This window comes from Phodopus roborovskii, unplaced genomic scaffold (assembly GCF_943737965.1).
Source record: "Phodopus roborovskii unplaced genomic scaffold, PHOROB, whole genome shotgun sequence".
NCBI lineage: Eukaryota > Metazoa > Chordata > Mammalia > Rodentia > Cricetidae > Phodopus > Phodopus roborovskii.
The window spans coordinates 47,574,572-47,602,457 of record NW_026126407.1 but is presented as its reverse complement, the minus strand read 5'-3'; the positions used below and the strand labels follow the sequence as shown (position 1 = coordinate 47,602,457).

Sequence of the window (27,886 nt, the reverse complement as noted above, 5' to 3'; positions counted from 1 at the left end):
GGTACACCCTTCTCCCCCATCACCTTTTCTTCTCAAGGTGATGCATGCGCTAAGTTATCTTTACTCCCCAGGGTTGAGGGACCCACTTCCTGTCTTGAAAACACCTATCCATCAACCTCAGCCCTCATGTTGTACACACTTGAGAGTTTAGTCCATGTGCAGTTATGAGAAGAAGTTTATGTTGAGCAAACTCCAAAGGGTTCTCAGAAGGACTGATTCTCTCAGGACAGATTCTGAAGCCCTTTCAGATTCTCCTGTGCAGTGACAGCCAGAGCTCTCCTGATCTTCCATTTCATTGCATTCTGTAACAACACAGAAGACATGATGCCTGCCAAGACAGCAGAAGCCTCTGTCCTAGTGACCATCCTAGAGGTGTGAAGACTGCAGGCTTGATCCCATCAGGCAGGTCTATGTAGAGCTCTCATCTCCTCAACTGCCCTCTTAACCCTGGCTTGAGTCCTGGCAATTCCTGGTAATGACTTCGAAAAACCCTGCTCTGTTTATTGCAAGCAGAGACATCAAGACAGATCGCAAGCTCACACTGGGCTCCTGGGGCTTTTCCCAATCAGTGCAAATCATTTATTATGTTGTTTTCCATGGTGGCTAGGGTCATGGGACTGCTTTGGCTACAGAGCTAGGAATCTGGTTTGGGCAGAGCTACTCTGTTGCCCTTGGGCCTCAGGAGCAACAAGGCACACGGTGAGACCTGCATCAGGTAAGCACCAGAGAATAGGAAAAGGGACATGCCTGCTGTGCTCAGGGGTGCAAGAACATCTGTGCAGACAGCAGGTCCAGTGTACTAAGGGAAGAGACAGGCTCAATGTGTATTCTATAGGTCCTTCAATGCACCCATAGGTTCCAGTACAGGCCTCTTTCTGCTGGTAAAACTCTCACTCTTTCCAGAAGACATTGTCTCTTCTGTTTTGGGAAAACAGCTTCAGAGCTTCAGGTCCCAGCTGCAGCCCTGAAGTTCCCCAGGGCCCACTACCCACTGAGCTGTAGGACTCCTGAGAGACAGTGCACATAAGGGAAGAGCCAGGCTGGAAGGAGAAGAGCAGACATCACAGGCAGGGCCTACCTAGGAGCAGCATACCCCACAGCAGTGGCTTTTCCAGTGGAGAGTGAGAGGGTAAGGAGGCACTAAGGGGCTTCCTGAAGGGCTGGCTCTGTCCATACTGCCCAGGGAGACCTACTGGCCTTGACCAGATCACATGGACGCACAGTGAGACTTTAAGGGAATACATGATCTAGGCAGGAGACTGGAGGTGGCCCCCAACATCCTTGGGTATAGCTGGTAAGGCCATAGATTCCAGAGGCCCAGAATCACCAGGGCAAGCAATGAGGTCAGCATGGAGGCTGAGGGTAGGCCAACTTTTCAGGTTTTGTTGTCACAGTTGGAGTCTCTCCATGTGCTCCAGCCGCCACCACCTAAACATCGCTCCGGTACCGTAGTCGGGAGAACCGGTCCCGGATGGCCTGGTCGCTGTCTGAGCTGCCTTCACCCAGGTGGACCACTCTACTGCCTGGGACAAGGTCTCGCACTTTGTGTTTGGTCACAGAGACCAGGCCAGGCATGTCTGCACTCGCTGGGCCCGTCAGGAGCACATAGGCAGCATGGCGGCTTGGCTCAAACAGGATCGCTGTGGGGACAGTCAGTGTTGCTCAGGACTAGCCAGAGCAAACTAGGCTGGGGAAGACCTGGACCCAGTGCCTGAGCCCATGCTCACCATCAAAGGCCACGATGTTGGCAGAAACATTGGCCAGTTCCAGCAGGATGCCAGGCAGGGTGGGGTGGAACATGTACAAGCTATGCTGCATGTCTCGGGGATCCTGAAGGAGAACATCAGTGGACCTCACTCACCTGCTGCACTGGGGCCACAGCCACATCTCAGTGGGCCCTAGAACTCCTGATACCTTCCTGGGCAGCCCTCAGCTATTGTTATCCAAGTACTTTGTTTAGAACTATGTCTTTCAGGGTTCCCCGGAAAGCTACTTCCTGTTCCATGAACAGATACTGCTAGCCCCTACCTCCCCTACCTGGACATGGTCCTTCCTAGTGCTCATCAGCACCAGCCCTCCTTATATGTCTGCTCCCACCTTTAAGGTCCTTCTCCTATCTCTTCTGGATACTTCCCCCTTGGCCCGTCCCCACTCCCTACAGGTCTGCACCCCACTCAGTGGATTTCTGCTGGTCCATCCCCCGTCAGCTGCCAGGGGGATGTGGGTTTGGCCCCTCTGGTCCCAGATCCCAAAAGGGGTATTCCCTGAACATGTGGCTCCATACCATCTTATTGGTGCCGATAAGCTCATGGAGGCCCCAGAAGAAGAAGGCAGAGCGGTGGTCTGCAGTCATCAGGCTTGTAGATGGTGGGCCTCCAGGCAGGCTTGGGAGGGGCTGGCTCCACAACACAGACCCAGTGCTGAGGTCCAGAAGTAGGATCTGGGGGGTGGAGGAGGATGACACTACTGGCAGACAGCCTCAGCTTGCACAGGAATGTATAGCTCAGCCACACCAGCCACAAAGGCTGCTCTCAACCATCTCCCCATCCTAGAGCAGCAGTGTCGGGCTCAGCACTGACTGCTTTCACAGTTTGTCATCAGGCATGAACAAGGTAGATTCCCAATTCTCACAGGAAGCCCAGCCTACCTGTCTATCAATGCTGGTTCCATTTTCAATTACTACAGCCACGGTGTCTGGTTTGTAGTGACCAAGGATGGGTTTTCTGGAAGGATTAAGGAAGAAGATATCGCAGAAGGTCTTGGTACAGGGATCTGAGATAAAGTTTCCATGGCCCTATTCTCCTGGATTAGATGGGACTACCCACATCTGGTCTCAGGATGAGGGGCTGGTACCTGTGACCAGAAGCTTCAGCAGGCCCTCCAGGGACAAAGGACAGATTGAAGGATAGACAGGAGGCCTCCAGCAGAAGCTCACAGGCCTTCCAGTCCATTGTCCATCCTCCCTGCCAGCCAGCGGGACTGGCTGAGGTCCTGAGCAGGCATGTATCCCCACTCAAACTCAGCAGCAACTGGACATACCTCAGAACCTGAGTTGCACCAAGGGTCCACCTGGGCATCAGATCTTGTCCATCCAGCAACATACAGGCCTCAGAGCTCACAAGGAGCACGTCTTGGCCAGCTTTCCCTGGGACATTCATCAGGTATCGAACTGCTCCAGAGCTAGACAAGGAGAGTGGGGAGGGAGTATATGGGTATTTGAGGTGAGCCTCTCACCAAGACAGGCCTGTTGGGGCCGCATCCCTCAGACCATCATGGCATATCCCCATGTTTCTCAATTCCCTAGCTTGAAAGTATAAATGTGATGCTATTTGTGGGATAAGGATGATATCCACACATGACATATTTCTCTACTACTAGGGGATGAAATCCTGGGACTCATACATGCTGGCCAAGCACTCTATCACTGAGCTACCTCCAGCCTTCTCAATGCTCACTATGCTTCTGCTTGGCCATTTCTCATTTCTAAAGATGGCCTCACACTACAGCAAGGCCCTAGTCTGGCAGTCCTGTGCGTCACACAAGATATTTCCTAACTGAGGCCTGTGTGTTAGACAAACCTGTGCAGAAGCATCCGGTGGGCAGAGCTATTGAGCATGTTCTCCCAGTAGGAGTCTTCTTTAAACTGGCCATCTCTCCCAGTAACTCTCTCGTAGAGACCCTTCACAGAGACGCCACAGAGTGCCCTTGCTATTCAAAACACAGAAGGACACAATCACCATAGGGTCCAGGTGCACCCATCAGCCCCACTTCTGGAACCATGCTATGACCCCCTGGATTAGCCCTCAGGCTTTCTGATTGTTGATAGTGTCAGCTCATGAACAGGAGTGCATGTTTCTTTTTTCTAGCCCCAAACCCAGTGTTCTGCCCGGCATCACTTCAGGAGAGAAGCCCATCCCAAGAATGTGGCATCCAACATACCACAGGGCAGAAGAATATAGTGAGCACCCGTTCTGGTCACATGGAGGAGGGCGCCACCTTTTCCATCCACACCCAGACTGCCCCTGTGGCCAATCTGGTACCCGGTGCCGCCTGAATAGATAGCCCCAATGACCTGTAGTAACAAAGGGCAGTAGGGAAGAGAGAGAACCAGCTCCATGGGAGGGCAAGGGGAGCTGTAGGGAGCTGCAGAGGAGAAGGTTGTCAGCACTCTTTGGAGCTGGGGAAAAAAGTACTTTGAGGAGAGTGACCAATAGGGAACATGTATGACAGTGTTGTACAGCTTGCCTGGGAGGCATGGCTGCTATGGGCCATGGTAGCTGCACGCACATGCCAACCCACACAAAAGCCATGTGCATGCTGCCACTCATGGGAAAGGCCAGAAGCTCCTGCAGATATGGGGTCCCAAGATGTATGTGTGGACCTCAGGATATAGAGCCCTGGGAGAACCCCCTGCTGGGTGGTCACACAAATTCTCTCTAGGGAAAAGTGGATAAGGAAGGAGGGGGCACTATAAGGGACTTAAGAAAGATGCTGATCACCTCCTGTCCCTCCCGGGCGAGGATCAGTAGGTCTGGGGCACCATCACCATCGACGTCAGGCACCTGGAGCAGGGGGCTCAAGATGGAAGCGTTCCCACCCAAACTGCTGGAGTGGCTCCACAGGGTTTCCCCTACAACCAAACACACAGTGGCTCCAAATCCCCTTCTTGACAATTGAACAGTAGATTCACATGAGGGTACCCATCCTTGGGACCTCAAGGCATCTTAGATACAGGAGTGTGTACAAATGGCCTGAAATGCTGGAGAAGAAGCGTAACACACCCAAATGAGAAGACACTACACAGCCTCTTGAGAAAATAGCTGCGTACAGGGGCCTGCCTATAATCTCAGCATTTGGAAGCTTACATAGGAGGCTTGATACAAGTGGAAGGCCAGCCTTCTCACATCAGTGAGAGCAGGGAGATGGCTCAGTGGTTAAAGCACTTGCCACACAAGGGTGAAGGCCAGTGTCAGATCCCTAGAAACTCACATAAAAGTTGGGTGGGCATGCCTTTCTTCCTCTGGCCTGTCGTATTAAGGCTCAGAGACTTGTTCTAGGAGTAGAGGAGCATCATCTGGCTCAGTCTGGCCCTCCAAGCTACCAGGAGCCATGGTTTATCACTATTGCCTCATGGCAGGAGACATTAGTTGTCTGTTAGCATCCATAGCAAGATGCACACTGTGGATGCAAAGATACAACTGCAACATGGCAGAGCAGCTGAAAGAATTCAGACCGTTGGCCATTGACTTCTGAAGGGCCACACCCTCATCTGGAAGGTTCCTACCCAGTCAGCAACCCCAGGGCAGGGCCAGGGCTGACCCCTCCAGTGAGAACCATCAACCTTTACCAGATGACTGACCTGTGAATAAGTTGACTGCGATGAAAGAACCTAGTCTTCCCACAAGGATACAGGCAGAAGACACTTCACTGTCTGACGGTTGTGGCACGGCACACTTTACAAGGGCAACATCTTGGGCCACAGGCCTCTCCCAGAGCACGCTGCCATTGGCACCTGACACAGCAGCCACAAAGGCACAGGGAGTGGAAAAACCTGGAGGAAGAGGTGGCAGCCACTTGGTCAGTCTCAGACAGTGTTCTGCCACTCCTGTGTCCCTTGTTCTGTGCCTGCCTCACCTGCACGACTGAGCCCACTTCCAAGTCTCATGCAGCACTGGTAGGTGCTGGCCCCCATAAGGGAACTGAGAGCACTGCCTAGTCTATTTTATTAGGAGGAAAAAATGATGGGCTGGTTCCCTGAATTCCCTCCATTCATATGCCCCAAATGAGAAAGTGAGCCTGGACAAAGAGCCCTCTTCCCACGGGGAGCCCACCTTGTTAGACAGAACAGGGATTTACCTTCATCAGCACAGGATCTGGTGAAATTATCACTGCTATTGGTGTTTTTATAAAGAAAGAGAACGTCCTGGATCTTGTCCCTGTTTACATCTCCCATAGCCAGAAAGTCATACGGGACTGAAAAAGAAAGTCACAGACTATGTTCCCTGGGCCATGCCTGTCTGGGAAGATCAAGTTGAATGCTCTGAGTGGCTTGGTGTTTCCACTGTACAATTTGCCACTGTGAGATCCGTGCCCCCACCCACCCATAAGAGCAGGTTCTTCCTCACTAGGACAAGCAGTTTCTTCAGACTGAGGTGGATCTTTGTGAGTTGGAGGCCAGCCTGATCTACATAGTTCCAGAACAGCCAGGGCTACAAATAAAGACCTTGTCTCAATAAACAAACAGATAGATAGATAGATAGATAGATAGATAGATAGATAGATAGATTAAAATAAATCTGAACATCTGTTCAGAAGAGAATCCTCCAAGACCAGCATGGGATTCAGTAGACATACTCCATTCTTGTAAGGCCCAGCACCTCCTTCCATCAAGGGCTCAAATGAGATCTACGATTAAAACCAAACCATAAGGATGAAGTTGGACATTTATCATACTCAAAACTTCAAAATGGATCAGTCGCCTAGACGGAATTAAAACTAAAATACAGGCCTGGTATGGTGGCACACACTTTTAATCCCAGCACTCAGGAGATAAAGGCAGGTGGAGCTCTGTGAGTTTGAGGCCAGCCTGGTCTACAGAGCAAGTTCTGGAGTAGTCAGGGCTACACAGAGAAACCCTGACTCAAAAAATCAAAAAAAAAAAATATATATAGAAAGAAAAGAAAAAGGAAAAAGAAATAGAAGAAGACACCTAGGCTGGAGAGATGGCTCAATGGTTAAGAGCAGCACTGGCTGCTCTTCCAGAGGTCCCTAGTTCAATTCCCAGCAACCATGTGGTGGCTCACAACCATCTGTAATAGGATCTAGTGCCCTCTTCTGGCCTGCAGACTTAATGGAAGACAGAACACTCATATGCATAAATCAATAAATCTTAAAAAAAAAACAAAAACAAAAACAAAAACAAGCCTTGGGGAGCTGGGGGTGTAGCTTGGGTGGTAGAGTGATTTCCTAGCATTCATGAAGGCCTGGGTTTAGTCTCCTGTACCACATGAAACCAGGTGTGGTGGCAGACTCCTATAAACTTAACAGTTGGGATGTGAGGCAGTGGTTCAAGACCAACGTCTGAAGCCATCATAAAGTCTAATTTCATGGGACAGAAATAAATTGTGATTTGGTTTAGCTTTCCCACCTGGAGCACCTCAGGAGGCCTCCGAATCTGTTATACAGTTCTCAGTTGATGAGCCTTCTCTAACCTCTCAGCCAGTTGTGTTTCACTGAACTGTTTCCATTAAAGCAGCTGACAAGTCTGTTTTTGCTTACTTACCTGACCAGGGTAATGCTTCCAGTTTCAATAAAGGCTTCTAACAGCTCCAAGTTCAGAAGTAAACCCTGCAGCCACTCAGGACTGACTGTCAAATTCCACCAGATACCCACGTGTAACAGTGCTGCCCCAGAGGGGTCTGGAACCCTGCTGGGGGAAAGAGGCCCCTGGCAGGCTCACCTGCAGCATTGTAGTCAAGCCTCCACATTCCCTGAGACGAAGGACGGTCTGGACATGGGATGATGAAAGAGACGACAAACACCACAATGAGACAGATAAACAAGGAAAGGAAAAATGCCACTGTGCGGCATCGGGATAGTCGGGACTGCAGAGGCTTGCTCTTCACGTTCTCTTCAGTTTTTGATTGTTTCCCCAGGTTTTCCTGTGATTTTCTGTCCTCATTCTTCAAGGGGTGGATCTCAGCTTCTAAATCCTTGTTATCCATCATTCTGAGTACATTCCAGAGCTTAGCTGTGGTCACTGCATACAGTAAGAATTGGGTACAGTCAGCAGTGAGCTGCTGCACATGGCAAATCCTACTGTTTCCATTTCTTCTTCTTTTTTTTTTTTTTTTTTTTTTTTTTTTTTTGAGTCAGGGATTCTCTGTGTAGCCATGGATATTCTGGAACTTGCTCTGTAGACCAGGCTGGCCTGGAACTTACAGAGATCACCCATCTCTGCCTCTAGACTAAAGGTGTGTGCTACCACTGCCCAGCCTTTCTTTATTAACTATCATTATTGTATGTGTTTGAATGCACACATGCCACAGCACATATAGGGTCAGAGAAGAACCATGGGGTCTTTTTCTACCGTTATTGGATTCAGGAGATCAAACTTAAGTTGTCAGGTTTGCATAGCAAGCTCTCTACCCTCTGAGCCACCTCATCTTTCCTGCTTTGCTTATTTGTTCTGAGATAAGGCCTCTGTCTTGGGGTTACTATTGCTGTGAGAAAAGGGTTTATCTGGCTTACACTTCCACACTGTAGTCCATCATTGAAAGAAGTCAAGACAGGAACTCAAACAGGGTCAGCACCTGGATGCAGGAGCTGATGCAGAGGCCATGGAGGAGTGCTGCCTGCCTGCCTCCTCAGCCTCCCAAATGCTGGGATTACAGGCATTCACCATCATGCTCAGTTTGTGTTCTGATTCTTAGGCACTTGCTTACAGTTGTCACTGTGGACCACCAGCCCAATAAAACCTAAATGTTGGGAGTGTCCACCAACACACTTAAGAAGGCTTCTAAGTGGGACTGGAGAGATGGCTAAGAGGTTAAGAGCACTGTTACTCTTCCAGAGGTCCTGAGTTCAATTCCCCACAACCACATGACGGCTCATACACTTCTACAATGAGATCTCACATGCAGGCAGAACACTATATACATAATAAAGAAATAAATCTTAAAAAAATAAAAAAGACTTCTAAGCAACAGGGAAAGGCAAGTTAGTCATACAAAATAAGCAGCCAGCACATTCTTACTCTAACATACCAGGGCACATGGAGACCAGAACCAATGACAACAAGCCCACATACTACTATTCATTAACCAAGCCACACCTGCTCATGTGTCCAGCACACAGATGGGAAAGGGGATGTGTGACAGTCTGATGCCACCAACATTCTCACAAATAGACTTCCAAGAGATCTGTGGGAAAGCAGTTTTCTCTGAAATGAAACATTCTCTCCAGGAGGGAGAAAAAAGCAAACGGAAACCTGGAAGATTCTGGAAGGACCCTTCTCAGCATTACAGAAGATTAAACGGCTCATGGGAGGGAGACTGTGACCAGCTCAGGGGAAATATGAGCTGGAGGGCTGCCAGCCAGAATGCAGAGCCCTGGGACAGAACTTTTGTGAGTCATCACCTGAGTTAGGGCGCTCTCGGTAGTTTTTGGGTCATCTCTGTTCCTATAAGTGACCCCTCACCCTATTCTTGTTAGTAACACCAATAAAAATTCATCGGTTCACCAAGCTGAACTTTGTTCTGTTATGGATTCCCATTCTGGGATAAGTCGATGTCTCCCCAGGAAAAGTCTGATCAAAAAGTAAGATCAAAACTACAGTTTCAAAGAAACTCACTTCTCTCTCTCTCTCTCCCTTTCTCCCTCCCTCCCTCCCTTCCTTTTTTTGAGACAGGTTCACATGCTCTGGCTGGCTGGGAACTCACTATGGAAGACTAGGTTTATCCTGAACTCATAGAGATCCACCTGCCTGTGCCCCCTGCTCCCAGCGCCAATTTAAAATAATCTTAAGTGAGCCAGGAGTAGTGATGTATGCTTTTAATCCTAGGGATCAGGAGACAGAGGTAGGTGGATCTCTGAGTTCGTCTACAGGCCAGGGCTGCACAGAAAAACCACCTCAAACAAACAAATAAACAAAATCTTAAGTGAAGGTTCTGGAGGCAGGGCCTTGCTCCTAAGTATGTGTGAGCTGGGCCAATGATCTGGTCAGTTTCCTTACTGGTAAAAGAGGTATATCTACTTTAGAAGACACTATCTGGGCAGTGGTGGTACATGCCTTTAGTCCCAGCACTCAGGAAGCAGAGGCAGGTGGATCTCTGTGAGTTCAAGACCAGCCTGGTCTACAAGAGTGAGTTCCAGGACAGGCTCCAAAGCCACAGAGAAACTCTGTCTTGAACCCCCCCTCCCAAAAAAATATAATAAAATTTTTGTTTATTTGTTCTGAAATAGCAACTTACATAGTCTTGGTTGGCCTCAAACTTGCTAAGTGGTTAAGGCTGGCCTTGATCTCCTGATCCTGCTTGGTCTACCTGCTAGTGCTAGGATAACAGATATGTGTCAGATATGGATCTTAATAGACGAAGATTAAATTATCATACATATAAAGTGTATGCCATAGAACCTAGCATACAATAACACTAGCTTACTGCTACTACTAAATAATATAAATAATACTAATATAAAATATTTATACTACTAAATGTTTGTTTGTTATTTAAGACAGGGTTTCTCTGTGGTTTTGGAGTCTGTTTTTAGCTCAGGCTGGTCTTGAACTCACAGAGATCTGCCTGCCTCTGCCTCCTGAGCACTGGGCCGTGAGCCACCACCACCCGTCAACTACTAAATATTTTATACAACTAAATCTACTAATGTGAAAGATTTAAATTTTTTATTTTATTTTTTATGTGTATGGGTATTTTGCCTACATGTATCTCTATGCCACATGTATTGACTTAGTGCCCAAGGAGACCAGAAGAGGGCATAGGATCCTTTGGAACTGGAGTTATATATAATAAGGAGTTGCCACGTGGATGCTTGGATATTGAACCTGGCTCCTCTGGAAGAACACAAGTGCTCGTAACTGCTGAGCCATCTCTCGGGCCCATGTTTTTGTTTTTGTTTTGTTTGTTTTTTTTTTTTTTTTTTTTTTTGAGGTAGGGTCTAACTATGCAATTCAGGCTGGCCTCAAGCTCACAGTCTCCTCAGTTCGGGGTTACAGTCACATGCTCTCATGTTACATCTATTACTTGAATATTGAGCCATGAGTTCTCACTTCTTGAAGGTCAGATGAGGTATTCCTATCAAAGGTAATGAGTTGGACACAAGGAAAACCAAACACTGAGTCATGCCCGGCACCTCATTAAGCTCAAGCACCTGAGAAGGGTGGGGCGGTGCAGCAGGGCTGTATGGAAAAGATAACCAGGGGAAAAGTCAGCAAATGCACCTGGCAGGGGGTAATGGCAAGGGCCAGGGTGAGGTCAGGGCCTGGAGGAAAGCACCACACACAGGAAGGGACATCTGAAATGTCTAAAGCACACTGCCTGTGGCAAAGCAAAGAGAACCACACGAGAAGCCACCTGTGCAGCACAACCTGGGCAGCACGAAAAGTAAAAGACCCAGACACAGATATTGGGGTTCAAGCTTCAAACTGAAGATCAGTAAAGCAGCCAAACCAGTATATTTTATCTATATCCAGCTGAAATGGCAATTCTGTCTCCATGAATCCAAGAGACGAAAGTTCTCAGTTCCTGTCTCCTCCTGCTTTTTATTCCTTTCTCCGCCCAGCCATATCACTCTTGTCTCCACCTCCTTAGTGCTGAGATTAAAGACGTACTATCCCAGGTGCTGACATCAAATCTGTGTGAGTTGTTTCTTTTAGGACTGGGTCAATAGTCAGTGTGGCCTTGAACTAATTGAGATCTGTCTACCTCTTAATCTTGACTGCTGGGATTAAAGGTATGTACCACCACCTCCGCCTGGCCTCTATATCTTCTGGCTGGCTTTGCATTCTGAACCCTCAGGCAAGCTTTATTAAATCATAAATAATATATCACCACATACCGGCTAATGTTTTGGATTCTATCTTTAAAGCTCTGGAAGTCTTACACTCCAGGCAGAAAACTGCAGCCTGAGCCTAGCAACCATCATCACCTGTTGGTACTATGCAGCAAGCAAGCACCCATAAGCTTCATGTTTTAAGTCAGGCATGCTGGTTCACACCTCTGATACTGGCATTTGGGAGGCTGAGGTAAAGGTAGGAAGACTGTCCTGGTAGAAGGCCAGACTGGGCTACAGAACAAGACCCTGTCTCAAAAACAACAAAAACTTTCACACATTGGGCATCAGGAAGGACATCAAGCAGGGTTCTAGGAGTTTGAAAATATGGCCCATCTGTCCTTAAGGTGCACATTTCCAAGACCTACCTGGTGATGGGGACACCTGAGGTCCTGTTCAATAGAAGCTCCTGGTCATCCGCTGATCATTGGTCTTGAAGGGTCTTTGTCGCCATAAGTCCAGGCAGACCTAAGGGGTTGTAAAGCCTTCAGTAAATGCATTTCAGATCACCAATGACTGCAGCTGGTCCTGCCACAGCTATCTATACTAGAGCCACCAGGTTACTTACACAATCCTGATCCTATACTATCTAATAATGGCCCCTCAGGCTGGGGTCTGGGGTCTGAGTCAAGATGATTAATGTTCTAGAGACTCCCAGGAGCAGCCACGTACAGAAGGACTGTGGAGCGCCTGCCCACGTTTGTCCATCCCATTTGCCACCACTAATTTAGCCACCAAAGTTCATCCAATCACAGGAGGCTACAGTTTACCTCACTCTAAAGTGGAGACTCATTTTACTGCCAACCAGGAGAGAGGTGCACAGAGAAAGAGGAGAAAGAAGAGAAAGAGAAGAGGAGGGCAATGCCTCCCGTGAATCAGCTCACTACAGGTATATGCAGCTTTGGTAATTATCAGGAAATTTAGTTGATCTAAGTGCAAATATCAAGCCACTAAAGTATATTGTTCCTGTGTGTGTGTGTGTGTGTGTGTGTGTGTGTGTGTTTCTATGGACTGGACCCCAAGACCTTGCATAAACTAGCCATAGCACTCAAACACTGAGCTACATCATCCTTCTTTTCCTTTTCTTTATTTTTTTTTATTTGTTTGTTTGTTTTGTTTTTTGGAGTTGGTGGTAGTTTTGAGACAGGAACTCACTATGAAATCCTGACTGGCCTGAATATCATTATTTTTGGTTGTAGAACCTAGCCTTTAATGACTGAGCCCAGCCCTTGAATATCATTATATAGACCAGGCTGGCCTCAAATTCACAGAGATCCATCTGCCACTGCCTCTCAAGTGCTGGGTTAAAGGCAGGTGCCATCACTTCTGGCATTCTTTTGTTTTATTTTGAGACAAAGTCACACATAACCAAGGGTGGTCTTTAACTCACTATGTTCTCAGACATGACCTTGAACTTACCTTCTTGCATCCACTCACCAAGTGCTGGGAACAAAGAAGTGGGCTATTATGCCCAGCCTATGCAGTTAGAGATCCAGCCCAGGATTCGTGTTTACTAGGTATAAGTGGAAGTTTCAGTCCTGTCTGCCTGTCCCAAATACCCGGCAGCCACTTCCCAGATTACCACACAGAGGTTTATATAAATTATAAATGTGCAGGCAATAGCTTAGGCTTATTACAAACTAGCTCTTACATTTTATGTTAACCCATATTCCTAACTTATGCTCTGGCATGTGGCAGTACCTTTATATCATGGCGCATTCACCTCCTGTCCCCTCTGCATCTGCTGGTGACTCCTGACTCACCCTTCTCCTTCCCATCATCCTTAGATTGGCTGCCCCACCTATACTTCCTGCTTGGTTACTAGCCAATCAGCACTTTATTAAATCAATTAAATGACAAATTTTACAGTGTACAAGAGGATTACCCACAGCAGCTAGGTGTGTGCTCTATCATCTGAGTACTATCCCCAGCTCCTATCCCCCTTTACTTAATCATGGCCGCATTCCTAAACCACATGGACACCTCAAACTGAGAACAAAGGACCATGCAAAACACTATCAGTGTACTTTGGCTTTCTCTTTATTATTTTTTATTTGAATTTTTGAGATTTGCATAATTGGCTCAGCTATTCAATGCTGTGGACTGAGTTTGGATTTGAGCACCCAAAATCCAGTTGCATGGGTTTGACACTCTCTTGGTCTTCACCTGCGTGTGTGCGTGCACACGCATACATACATACATACACACACACACACACACACACACTCATAGATACACACACAAATCTTTAAAAAGTCAGTAGAAAAGTCAGTAGTATGTGGATATGGTGGCATACTCCTGTAACCTAGTATTTTGGAGTTGCTTTGCTCTGTTCATTAACCCTGGATTTAATAATTTGGTTTGATTGCTTATTATATCAGCAGCAGCAGATTTCCAATAACCAGGGACTCAGAACTCATCAATTGGGAGTACAGGTGTACTCCACTTGCCTGGGCATTTTGTGTTGCTTGCTTGGGTTTGGATTGAGACAGGTAATAGCATCCAGGCATATCGTGACCCCGAGCCTTGGGGACCTGGCAGAGTGTATCACCCCTGTGACATGGCAGGCAGTACCCAATCTCTAAAAGCAAGTGCAAAAGGTCCCTTTAAGAGACAAGCTCCATCTACTCCCTCTCTCTCTTTCCACTGTTCCTCTGATGAAGCAGGCATATGTCTGTCTCTCTCCTTTCTCTTGCCCCTCTTTCCCTTCCTTTTCCCCACTCCCTTCCCTTCTCCCAATAAAACTTCCCAGTTAAAAATAAAAGGAAGGCTAAAATGCTTAAATGTCATGGCCAGAAATAGTACTGGACCACTAGTTTAAAAAAAAAAGAAAAAAGCCGGGCGTTGGTGGCTCATGCCTTTAATCCCAGCACTTGGCAAGCAGAGTCAGGTGGATTTCTGTGAGTTTGATGCCAGCCTGGTCTACAGAGCTAGTTCCAGGACAGGCTCCCTGTCTCTAAAAAACAAACAAACAAACAAAAAAACCAAAATACTTCCCAGTAAGTTCTACCTGTAGGACCTATTTTTCTTTCAGCTACCTGGATCCATCAAAGTCCCCTCAAGCCGGATATTATTGAGGGTGGGGCTTAAATGAGTCCACCAAACCCAAGATAAATGATAATTAGATATTTATTAGGGAAGCACTTACACAAATAATAGTAAATAACCACTGTGGTCTTTCTGCTCCAGAAGATGCAGTCTCCGCCCTTCCAATGCTCTCACTGCAACCCAAGAGAATGAGCCAGCTCCTCCTCTACCTTACAAGGGGTTACGCCTGAACATCTGAAGTGAAGCCCATAGGGTGTGGCCATCATTGCAAGTTCACTGGCAATGCAAGACATGCCTGTATAGTGACAAGATCTCACTATACAGCCTGGGCTGGATTGAAACTTGTGGCCTTCCCACCTCTGCCTCCCAAGTACCAGGTATAGAACACTCCACTGGCAAGTTATCTGTCTTTTGATTTGGAGCCCAATGAAAGAAAAAAAATACCCCCCCCAAAAAAAAACCCCAAAACACTGCTGCACAAAGACTCCCATCTCTGCTACAAGACTTAGAAGTAGCAAGTGGACACTCGGAATGTTCTTGAATACCAGGCTAGTCAGGTCATCCTTCATCAGAGCACATATGGCGGTCAGGGAGCAATCTGTGGGAGTCAGTTCTTGCCGTGTATCTTATAGGTTGAGGGGATTAAACTTGGGAAATTAGGCCAGTAGATATCTTTATCTTCTGAGCCATCTCTCCAGTCCCTGGCCTGGGCTGTTATACACAGGGAAAAATGACATTAGACCAGTGATTCAAAAAGTCAGCCTCCATGGTTAGAAACAAGGCAAGCAGATAACAGGACTTAATCAAGCAAGTGCCAATTTTAATCCTGCTGTGACCTCCAAAAAGAAAGGGTGATTCTGCGCTACTCCGCTTTCATCTGAAGGCTGAGGTAAATGTGACCGGACACAGAAACATGAACGTCCTGCTTGAGTGGGCAAGACTTTGGAATACTGGTAGACATGAAAACTATTTGTGAACAGCCTTGTAAACAAAACCCAAGAAATTTACCTAGATACTTCATCACCAGTTATCCAAGCACTCTACAAGGCATCTGGCACAGAAGCCTCAGCAGGGCTGCTGAAATGTGATAAGCAGCTTTCCCAATAAACCCCAATTCAACAGGAAGCAAGAGGATTAGAGATTCGCTGAAGCCAGGATTATGGGATAAAATGACTATAGAAAGTTGTGTAGGAATGGTTCCTTCCTCCTCCTGCTCCCCTTGGTTTTTCCAGACAGGGTTTCTCTGTGTTGACAGTCCTCGCTGTCCTGGAATTTCTCTGTAGACCAGGCTGGCCTGGAACCCACAGAGATCTAAGAGACAGCTTAGTGGTTAGGGGCACTTGATGTTCTTACAGAGCACCCGAGTTCAGTTTCCAGCACCCTAACAACTATACCTCCAATTCCAGGGTATCTACCACCCTCTTCTGGCCTCTTTGGGCACTGCATGCATGTGGCTCAGAGACATTCATGCAGGCAAAACATTCATACACATACTTTTTTAAACGTTTAAAATTGTATTTTATGTGTATAAGTGTTTTGCCTGAATGCAGTATGTGCACCGCATACCCTTGGAGGCCAGAAAATGGTGTTGGGTCCCTTAGAACTGGGGTTACAGAGGGTGTTGGGAATCAAACCTGGGTCCTCTGAATGAACATCTGGTGCTTTGAACCACTGAACCCTCTCTCCAGCTCTATTTTTTTGTCTAATTAACAAACAAAAACAGATCCAGGCAATGGTGGCTCACCCCTTTACTTCCAGCACTTGGGAGGCAGAGGCAGGCTGATCTCTGTGAGTTTGAGACCAGCCTGGTCAACAGAGCAAGTTCCAAATCAGTCTTCAAAGCTTCACAGAGAAACCCTGTCTTGAAAAACCAAAGGGGGGGGGGGACCCAAAACAAACAAATAAGCAAACAAACAAAGAAACAAACAAAAACTGAAAGAAGTTCTCTTCTACTGTGGCTTCTAGAGATCGAATGCAGGTCACCTGGCTTACATGACAAGTACTTTTACTTGCTGAGCAATCTTTTTTCTTTTTTAATAAAAGTGCTCCTATAGCAGGGTGGAGCACACCTTTAATCCCAGCACTCTCTGAGTTTGAAGCCAGCCTGGCCTAAAGATCAAGTTCCAGAACAGCCAAGGTTACACAAAGAAACCCTGTCTCAAATAAATAAATAAATAAATAAATAAATAAAAAATAAAGGCATTTCTCTAAGTTAAACTAGTCTGGAATTGCCTATATAGTCAAGGGTAACCTTAAGCTCCTAATTCTCCTAAAAGCTGTGATTAAAGATACGCTTACTATGCCTGGCTAAACTTTCCATTTCTAAATATTGCCTTCAGAGAATGTTGTATAAATGGATCACAGTGTGTGAACTTTGAAGTTGTTTTTTTCCACTTAGTATAACAAGGCCCACCCAAGTTGTCACAGGTATTATCAGTCTCTTAGGACTGAACATCCCATGCTGTGGATACTGCCTTTTGCTCAGACATGCACTGAAGGAGTTGTGTCTACTTTAAGCTATTACAAATGAAGTCACAGTATAGATAAACATGTCAACCCTGAGTTTCTGAGGAAGCAGCCATGTGATCACAGACCTCCTGACATCTCACCGTTGGCCACGCTCATACAGTCTTCATCCCAGACAAAGGCTAGCTTCACAGGGATGTTTTTATGTTGGAGTCTATAATAAATGATTTACCGAAAGGAGATATTAGATTTTACCTGGGATGTCTTTGGAAATGTGAAGGCTTCCCATGGAAATTAGCCAGTTGACAGAAACCTTGGGATGTATTCAAGGGTAAATAAAGTAAAAGAAATTTAGAGTGGGTAGTATGGCCTAGTGGGTAAAGGCACTTGCTGTGTAAGCCATATACCTGGAAAACTGAGTTCCATCCCTGGAAGTGAAAGGAACAAACTGACTTCACAAAACTTGTTTTCTGATCTCCATGTGTGAGCCATGACACATATGCTCCCCCAACACACACACACACACACACACACACACACACACACACACACACACCTTAACTAGTTTGCCTTCTGATTATTTTTTAATTTATTTTATTTGTATTTTATGTATGTACATCGGTGTTTTGCCTGCATGTGTGTCTGTGTAAGGGTATTGGATCCCCTGGAATAAGAGTTATAGACAGTTGTGTGAGTTGCCATGTGGGTGCCAGAAATTGAACCTGGATCCTTTGTAAGAACCATCTCTTCAGCCCTGCCTTCTAATTATTAACAGATTTCCAAGGCTTAAAGTTCTTTTAAAAATATTTCTTTATTCTATGTGTATAAGTGTCTGTCTGTCTAGATGGATGTGTACTATGGAGTAGGAACCCATGGAGATCAGAAAAAGGGTGTCAGATTCTTAGGAACTGGAGTTACAGATAGTTGTGAGTTCTGGGAAGTGAACCTGGGTCCTCTGTAAGAACAACAAGTACTCAAGTTTATTTGTTTGTGACAGGGTCTCTCTCAGTGTAGATCTGGCTGTCCTGGAACTTGCTCTGTAGACCAGGCTGGCTTTGAATTCACAGAGATCTGCCTGCCTCTGCTGGGATTAAAGGTATGTGACAACATACCTGGATTTATCACATAAATGAAAAAGTAACTAAGATAAATACTTTATAAAAGATACTGTGATTTTTTACAATATCTTTAATTTTATGTGTATAAGTATTTTGCCTGCATGTATGTCTATATACCACATACTTGTTTAATATACCCACAGAGACTAGAAGAAGGCACTGGATCCCTGGAATTGGAGTTATAATGGTTGTTAGCTGCATGCAGAACACTGAAGAACCAAGCATTGGGGAAAACTGCAGGCCCCAATCAAATAAAACATCACTATCACCTAGAGTGGTAGTTTATGCAGTCAGACATGACAAAGACGAGGGCACATAAAGGCTAGCAAGCTGACGAAACAAAGCACACACTGCAACAAACAACTTTCTGTATAAGAGAAAATGTCCGGGCTTGTGAGACATTACATCCAAGCACAGGGGAGTCAAGGCAACACTACACTGTTTTTATAATATCTTTTGAGTGCATCGTCAGTTCCAAATAAAACACAAAATAAAAAAGTTTAGAAACCCCTAAACAAAAGGAGGTGGAGTCAGATGTTCACACAAGTTCCGGAGCCAGCTCCCTGGGTGCCTTAGCCAATGCATCCAAGCCCCCAGTCCTATGAAACTGTTTTGCTCCAAAGACAGGAACCTTTTGTTTTGCTTTGCTTGTGGATGGAAGAGTACCATTATTGGAGGAGTTTTTGAGTAACACAGGGACATACTCCAAGAACAGCCTAGCCACTGGCCTGCTGCAACTCTGTTTCAGAGTAATTACTGGCTTCTTGAAAGTCACCCTCTGCAATCACTTTCCTTTTCAGAGTGAATAAAAATCCAGACTAACTGATACTCAGAGCAGAGAGCAAAGGCCACAGTTCACCAAGGATCACTTAGGCCAGACCACAGTGACAGATGGTCCATCCTTTTATTGTTAAGCACCCTCAACACAGGGTTTAATGCAGGCTTAAGTTGGAAAGGAAAATCTTTGAAAAATTAAAAAGGGCCTTTGAGAAATTCCTTCACAGCACCCACAGAATCCCTGGGAAGGACATTCTGGGGACTCTACTTAGACACAACAAATAAAGGTAGTTATTAAAGGCCCCAAGAGAAACAGACCAAAGTAAGGCAGTTCATATTTCACTCAGTTTGCTAACAGGCAACATGAGACTGGCTCAAAGATTTGCTCATCACTGCCAGAAAGGTATTAATGTTTTCCTTTGCTGTGGTCATTTAAAAAACACCTGGAGCACCAGACAAAGCTTCACAAGACCTGGCTGCCAAGAAAACCTGTTATGGATTCCAGGCCAGGGACACTGAGCCAGGCACTGTCTCTGAAGCACCTCAGCATCTACACCGACAACCAGAATCAGGACATTTGGTTACTAGGAAACAAGACCAGGCATAGTGGTAAACACTTACAATCCCAGCACCTAGGAGATAGAGGCAGGAAGCACCAAAGATCATGGTCACCCTGGTTACACAGCAAGTTCAGGGCCAGACAGAGAGCTACATGAAACCCTGCATTAAAAAATAAAACAATCCCAAAAGAATTCCAGTTTTGTATTGGAACCAAATTTCTAATAAATTTTCCCCCAGGGGAGAATGTGAACGAAGTCCCCCACTACCACAAATTATGCCAGGTAATAATTTCTTAAATGGCCCTAAACATACTTCTGACACTTTTAATTATGCATTTATGCAAAGCAGCAGTTACAAAATCAAAATGTCATCTACTTCAGATAGTTTTGAAGATACTGTTGGGTGCAGTATTGAATTCTCAACCTAACTTTATTTATTGAGACAAAGTCTCTACATTACCCTGACTGTCCTGGAACTCAATCTGCAGATCAGCCTGGCCTCAAACTCGGAGATCTCCTTCCTCTGCCCCACAAGCAGAGGTGTGCACCACTATACCTGGCTACTTATTTATTTTTGAGACAGTGTCTCACTGTGTAGCCTTGGCTGGCCTCTAACTCACTGTGTAGACCAGGCTGGCCTTAATGTCATAGAGATCCCACCTGCCTCTGCCTCTCTAATACTAGGATTAAAGGTGTGTGGCAAAACACCCAAGCTCAACCTAACTTTAATTCTTGGTAAAGATAAACAAACATATCAATTTTACTAGTATGCAAATCTGCCTTCATTTTTGATAAGTGGTAAAATTACATGAAAGTAAAAAAATTGTTTTAAAATAAATTTTTTAGTAATTGATTGTCAATGGAGAGGTGGCTCAACAGTTAAGAGCACTTGTTGCTATTCCTGAGGACCCAGGTTCTATTACCAGTATCCACATGACAGCTCACAAATCTGTAACTCCAGTTCCAAGGAATCCAACAATCTCTTCTGACATCCATAAGCACCAGGAACTCATGTGGTGCACAGACACACACAGAAAAAACACTCGTACACATAAAATAAATAAATCTAAAAAAATAAGGTGGAGAGATGAGAAAGACACCTGATGTCAATTTAACTTCCCAATGCACACTAGTGAACATGTACAAACACAGACACACACAGACACAGACACACACACACACACAGGTTTTGCAGCATTAGGGACTGGGGGTTGAAACTAGGACTTTATGCATGCCAGACAAGCAAGCATCTAATAGGCTACATCCCAACCCTTTGATATATATAATTTTTTAATATATATATTTATTAATTTATATTTTACATTCCAACCCCAGTTCCCCCTCCTTCCTCTCCTTCTGCTCCCCCACTCTCCCCACCTCCCATTTGCTCCTCAAAAAGGGTAAGGCCTCCCCTAGGAAATCTACTAAGTCTGTCCCAAGGCACCTCTCCACCCCCATACCCCTGTGTCTAGACTGAGCAAGGTATCACTCCATATAGAGTGGGCTCCGCTAAGTCAGTTTGTGCATTAGTGTTACATCTTGGACCCACTGCCAGTGGTCTCGTATATTGTCCCAGTGACACCATTGTCAGCTATATTAAGGGAATCTAATTCGGTCTTATGCTGGTTCTTCATTTGTCAGACCCGAGTCAGCGATCTCTCACTAGCTCGGGTCAGCTGATTCTGTGGGTTTCCCCATCAGGTCTTGACTCCTTTGTTTATACTATTGCTCCTTCCTCACTTTGAATGTACTCCAGGAGCTGGGCCCAAGATATGTATCATTAAATGGGGGAACAAAACAATAGCTTGAAACAGACAATTCTTATGAAGATTTTTTTCAAGCAGATTATCCCGTGGCACCACAGACTATCAGGAAACTAGACACCCAGTCACTGTTCCTATCAAGTCCATGGGGCTGCCACACCTGTTGTCCAGGAGTACACATGCTATTATGACCTGAGTAAAACCCTGATTGTGGGAAAAAGCAATAAAATTGTGCAACAAAAACACAGTGAATGCAGAAAAGAAATAAAATGCTTCCCTTTTCTCCAAGGGCTCTGATTTTCTGATTGAGAGACAACCGAAAATAAAAATGAACCTGATTCTGTTTGCTTCATATTTATGGAAGGTTTGAAATCCCCAGGACAGACAGAGCAAATAACTGGCAATGACAATTCTACTGATATCTAAAAGTAAAGGGTCATATATACATATAATATCTATCTATCTATCTATCTATCTATCTATCTATCTATCTATCTACACACACACACACACACACACACACACACACACACCCAGCACCTGAGAAAAATCTAAGTGCTGCTATGGTGTGTATGGTATTGTGCATGTATACATGCATGTGGAGGTCAGAGGTCAACACTGGATTCGACTCTACCTTCTGGGGATTCAAACTCAAGTTCTCAGGCTTTCACAGTAAGTACTTTGCTGTCTAAGTGACCTCCCAAGTCTCCTCTTCCTTTTTTGCCTAAGCTGACTTAGAACTTACCCTGAATTCTTGATTCTCTTGCCTCTACCTCCCAAGGGCTGGAATTACAGGCCTACACCACCATGCTAAACTCAAACATTCTATTTCTTTAATTTTTAAAAATGATTTATTTGTTTATATACAGCATTCTGCTTGCTTGTATGCTTCAAGGCAGAAGAATGCACAACATCTCCTTACAGATGATTGTGAGCCACCATAAGGTTGCTGGGAATTGAACTCAAGACCTCGGAATGAGCAGCCAGTGCTTCCCCTCAAACATTCTTTTAAGCAAATTTTCAATGAATAAAGGAGATCAGCCCAAAAGACCTTATACTCAAAATTAAGCACTTTGATCTGAAACACAATTGATACATGCACACTTGTGTACCACATTCATGCCTGGTGCCCACAGAAACCAGAAAAGAGCATCAGACCTCCTGTAACTAGAGTTACACCTGTATGAGTTGTCATACAGGTGCCAGGACTCTAACCTGGGTTCTTGCAAGAGCAGCCTGTACTCTTAACTGCTGAGCCATCTAATCCATGAGCCATTATCTCCATCCTCTTTTTTTGTTTTTTGAGACAGGGTTTCTTTGTGTAGCTTTGGCTGGCCTGGAACTCAGTCTGTAGACCAGGCTGGCCTTGAACTCAGAGATCCACCTGCCTCTATCTATCTCCTGAGTGCTGGTTTTAATGTCGTGCATAACCACTACTTGGTTCTAGCTTCTATCTTGTCATGTGTTTAGCTTGAGTCCTTCTTCCTGGGAATTTCATTTGATCACTCATTATCTTCTCAAACACACACACACACACACACACACACACACACACACACACACACACACACACACGGGTGGGGTGGTGGGGGGACAGAGACAGAGACACAGAGAGAGATAGAGAGAGAGTGAGCCTGGCTCTACCCCTCCATTCATTTGTCAAGTCTCAGCTTAAGGAGCATGAAGTCTTAGAATTAAGTTTGCTTTGACTCATGCTGACCCTAGTTAACCTCTTCCTGCCTCAGAGAACTCAGTACATCTCTTTTAAAATACCTCTGTGTGTGTGTGTGTGTGTGTGTGTGTGTGTGTATTATTGTGGCATATCTCCAATTCAAAGCATACTTTGCATGTTCATCTTCTGCCAGATCAATAGCTATTTTATGGCAGAAGGATGTCTGCAGTATCCCATAAGCCACACATAGTGAACACTTGAATATAGTTGTTATGGGCATAAGATTTTAAGGTGCATCCCCTGAACAAAAAGGTGAGAACAACTCAGTCTCCTTGTTCTAGAGCCTAAGCTTTCACAGATTCCTAATCTATCATCACCAACCAATCTTACAGCAAAAGTGGCCAAAGGCTTGTCTAAGCTAGATGTCATACACACAAATAATTTAAAAATATATTTACACCTGGGCATGACCTACAAATCAGTAACTAAAGGACTCAGGAGGCTAAGGCAGGGAGATCACAGGGAGCTGAAATTCAGCCTGGATTATATAGCAAGATCATGTCTTAAAAAACAAGAACAAGCCAGGCGGTTGTGCCACACACCATTAATTCCAGCACTCAGGAGGCAGAGACAGGTGGATCTCTCAGTTCAAGGCTGGCCTCAAACTCAGAGAGTTCTAGAAAAAACCTGTTTAGAAAACCAACCCCTCTCCTCTCCAAAAAAAAAAAAAAAAAAAAAAAGAATGTCAATGTCCTTTACCCCGCGTGGCCTACACCACCTCTAAGACAGGTCCCTGTATTCTAAGTACATTCAAATATGAGATGTTGGAGACAGACACCCACGGCAACCAACCAGGCAGCACTGGGTTTTCTAGCTGAGCCAAGCAGATATAAGACAAAGATAGTTATAGTGTTCAGTTGTTTACAGGGAACAACTATTGGCTCTCTCCACAAAGCACAATCTCAACACAAAGTACAGAGTCACCATAATTTCTCAGAGGAGAACAAATTTTAAGGTCATGGTTCCCTGACTAAGACAAAAAGGATCCCAGCACTCACAGACCTGGGAAAAAGAACCCATCTATAAGTTTTATAGATTAACCCAAAGAATAAACCTTTTTCCCCTGAAGTCTAGATTAAACTTATTTCCTGCAATTCCCCTATAAATCAGTGTTATGTCTCTTCAGCCCTATATTTAGTAGGGTTTGTTAAGATAAATTATAACTTTAATTTTTCATTAATTTACTTAAAGCTTTGTATCAATTTGCTTACTACTTTTTTTTTTTTTTTTTGCTTTTTCCAGGTTTTTTGTTTGTTTTTACACAGGGTCTCATTACCCAAGCTGGCTTTTGACTTGCTATGTAGCTGAGGCAGACCTTGAACTTCTGATCCTTGTGCCTGTACCTCCCAAATGCTAAGATTGCAGGCTTGACTGCCACATCACTTTTCAAAGCTTTCATGATGTATGTATCTATACATTCACAAAAGTATGGAACACCAGCTCTGTGAATGAATTACCAAGACAGAGAGGTCAAAGATAACCAGCAATTTTCACCTATGAACTAAAACACTTCTCCTGCATGTTCAACCTATGATCACTCTAAAATTCACTTCACTTCAAGATAAACCACATAAACATCTGGTTATTTAGTTAGGAGTTAGCATGTATTGTGTATGCTATAGCCTAACAATCTAAGTTCCATGAAGGAGTTTATAAGTGAAATTGGGAACACATCACACCAAGTGTGTGGGTTTCCAGATCAATTCTGAATGTGAAACATGGTGAATTTTGGGAGACTTAATAAATCCTGTAGATTCTAACTCATCTTTGTTGTCAATCTAGCCCCTCCTTTTAAAATTTTTATTTCATTTTAGTTTATTATTTGTGTGTATATGTGTATGGGCACATGCATGCCATAGACACCATATTTGGAAATCGGAGGACAACTTGTAGGAGTTGGATCTCTCCTTATACCATGTGAAACTCAGGAAATCAAACTCAGATCACTGTGCTTGGTGGCAGGTGTCTTTATGGGTTGAGACATCTCAACAGTCCTAGGTCCTCCTCATGGCAACCACTTATATTGTATTTTAAAACTTCTCAAAGTGATTTCTGGAGCCCTCTCAAATGTTCCAAAAATATCTCCTGGTCATGTTACAATCCTAGAATGACTCATCACCACTTCAGAACAAAATCAACACCTTGGTTAACTCCAGGTCTTTCCATCCCTGGCTCCTGCCTGCCTGTCATCCTCCCCATGCCCACTATTTGTCCCCATGACAGTGCTGTTGTGCACTTGCCCCTTCATCTGTTCGTCTTTTCGACTTGCTCCTACCGTATCTGTAAAACCCAGATGTGCCAGCAATCCACTGGGACATTTCCCAGGATGCTTGACACACCCTTCCGTTACTGCTTCTCCCCATCCCACCGTGCAAGGACAAAGAGGAGAGGGAGCTGGCAGAAAACAGACATAAGCATGCACTCGTCTGAATAAATGTCTAGTCCTTAATATGATCATCAGCCTCTCTTGGGAGAGTCATTTACTAACATGTGTGTTCATTAACCATTTTAAAAAAGAGAGATCTATAGCTTTAAATGCCAACAGTAAACACAGGATGTTAATCAGATGTGACAACACCTGTACCTTCTTCTGACTACTATGACTGTGCTTTTCTCTAGTAAGACATCTTCAATTTTTTACAGGGAATTTGCTTTCCCGAGTATTCAACATCATACTAAGGACTGAACACTTCCCTTCCCTTCCCTCAGAAAAGCCCCATTCCAAGACTGGTCATTCTCATAGATGCTGATGCTCATGTGAATATTGGCTGTAGAATGATTTGAAAATACAATCACAAGGGGCTAGAGAGTTGGCTCAGAGGTTAAGAGCATTTGCTGCTCTTGTAGAGGACCCAGGTTCAGTCCCCAGCACCCACATGGTGGTTCACAAACACTTGTAACTCCTCTTCTGGAGAATCCAACACCCTCTTCTGGCTTCCACAGGCACCAAGCATGTTCATGGTATACAACTATAAAATTAATTCTAAAAACAAAACAAAACAACAACAACAAAAAACCACATTCACAAGCTGGAAATGATACCACATTTCTGAAACCCCAGTATTTAAGAGCAAAGAGGCTCACCCAAGTTTGAAACCAACATGGTTTACAACAGGAGTTCCAGGCCAGCTAGGAATACAAAGCAAAATTTGTTTCAAAAAACACCATTCCAGCCAGGCAGTGGTGGCGTATGCCCAGCACTAGGGAGTCAGAGGCAGGCAGATCTCTGTGAGTTTGAGGTCAGTCTGGTCTACAGAGCAAATTACAGGACAACCAGAGATTCACACAGAGAAACCTTGTCACGAAAAACAAAACGAACAAACAAACAAAAACCCTTCCATTCCCCCCCAAAAAGTTGGGGAACTGAAGTGATAGTTCATTTAGTAGGGTTCTGGAATGGTGACACACACAACTCTGGCACTGGAGGACTGGAGACAAGCGGATTCCCCTGGACCCCATATGGTGGAGGGAGAGACCCTACTCCTACAAGTTGTCTTCCCTGATACATGTACACCTGCACTCACACTTGTGTGTGCACATGCATACGCGCGCGCACGCGCACACACACACCCACACACACACTTCACAAACTCTTTGCTGTGCCTACTCCCTTTGCACTTAGTAATACAAAAAGAATGTCGAGGGGGTGTTAGACTTCTAAAACCCGGTCATAAATAGTACAATGGTTTCTATCACACCACTTTCCTTACAAAAAACTCCTTATGAGGGAAGACACCTACCAATAGAAAACAAGGACAATTCAGGAGTCCTCAAAGACTCCTGCAACTGGACCTTTGAATCAGGTAACTTGGATTTAGATCCCCCAACCTAGTGAGACACTGGGCCATCATCACCAACGTAGAGAGACAACATCTGATTCCCAACCCACAGAAAGTGCTGAATCATAAAGGTTGTTTTATTTTGTGCATTTATTTGGAGAAAATCTCATGTTATAGCTGACCTCAAACTTAGAATTATGTTTCAGCCTCAACTTCTGACTTACAGGTATGCACCACCAGATCTAGCATAAAGATTGCTTTAATCCATTAAATTTTGTGTTTCTTTGTTACAAAGCAACAGATAAACAACACAAGGAGGCAATAGAAGGAGTGAGAAAAATGTCAGTGCAGAAGAAACAACAGTCTAGCACTTGAGAGGCTGAGGCAGGAAGATTGCTTCCAGTTCAAAGCAGCCAGCAGGAGGAGGCGGTGATTGCATGAAAAGCACAAACAGCAGAGAGAAGAGCTGTGAGGGTGGAGGACGAAGACATCCCCATCTCCACCACTTCACTGCCTCGGCCCTGAACTTGAAGAATATGAACTGATTCTCACTTCATTCGAGGGGCTCCAAGAGCCCTGGTGAGAACCACAGAATTTAAGGAATTTAACGAGATTAGCGGATGTCCACCTGAACCCAGGGCCCCTAGGGTAGGTCACACCCGTTGCTCTGGGTCAGCACTGAGGGCTCCAGGGAACAGAGCTCAGATTCTTTTTTTTAGTGAGTTCGGCGCGCCCGAGGGTGCCAGGCCCCATAAATGACCCTGCTACTCTAGGAGTTCAGGCGTGGCCGCCCCGAGCTGTGCGCCGCTCTCCGGTGGCCGGACGCACTACAGGCCCCCACTAGCTCCTGGCGATCGAACGCAGCCGGCCCGAGCGAGGTCGCGCGTGAGAGTTACCTAGCTGGCTCCTGACCTGCTCGGACGCGGCTAGTTGGCTTCGGACGCGTCCACGAGAACCTGCTCCTCACTCGGCAAGTGGTTCAGGACCGCCGAGGCTGGCTCAACCGCGGTTCCTGGAGTCAGGGATCCACATTCCCAAGGTACTCAGAAGCAAACTGCGTCCGACAGTAGCGTCC

General features: G+C 45.3%; 1 protein-coding gene across 4 annotated transcripts; it reads right to left on the bottom strand.

Moving 5' to 3' along the window:
- Positions 1 to 547: 547 nt before the first annotated feature.
- Positions 548 to 27,886, bottom strand: Fam234a (family with sequence similarity 234 member A). Of its 4 annotated transcripts, none has more exons than XM_051181035.1 (13): positions 27,708 to 27,886; positions 11,937 to 12,036; positions 7,460 to 7,759; positions 5,857 to 5,973; positions 5,360 to 5,551; positions 4,500 to 4,630; positions 3,940 to 4,072; positions 3,579 to 3,708; positions 3,040 to 3,180; positions 2,648 to 2,723; positions 2,285 to 2,440; positions 1,728 to 1,830; positions 548 to 1,640 (listed from the first exon to the last, which is right to left on the bottom strand). In XM_051181035.1, exons 3-13 carry the CDS (start codon positions 7,725 to 7,727, stop codon positions 1,429 to 1,431), a joined length of 1,659 nt encoding a protein of 552 aa, XP_051036992.1. In that variant the 5' UTR covers positions 7,728 to 7,759; positions 11,937 to 12,036; positions 27,708 to 27,886; the 3' UTR covers positions 548 to 1,428. The 4 variants fall into 4 exon arrangements, with proteins under 4 accessions (XP_051036992.1, XP_051036991.1, XP_051036994.1 ...); XM_051181034.1 differs by having other exon boundaries at positions 27,724 to 27,886; XM_051181037.1 differs by lacking the exon at positions 11,937 to 12,036.

Bases quoted from the DNA above. Each gene is read 5' to 3' on its own strand.
- Fam234a (XM_051181035.1), bottom strand. From the start codon at position 7,727: ATGATGGATAACAAGGATTTAGAAGCTGAGATCCACCCCTTGAAGAAT. The intron at 3,181-3,578 runs GTTTGTCTAACA...CTCCTTGTCTAG, and splicing joins CACCGGATGCTTCTGCACAG to CTCTGGAGCAGTTCGATACC. The intron at 2,441-2,647 runs GTAGGCTGGGCT...TCCACCCCCCAG, and splicing joins GAACCAGCATTGATAGACAG to ATCCTACTTCTGGACCTCAG.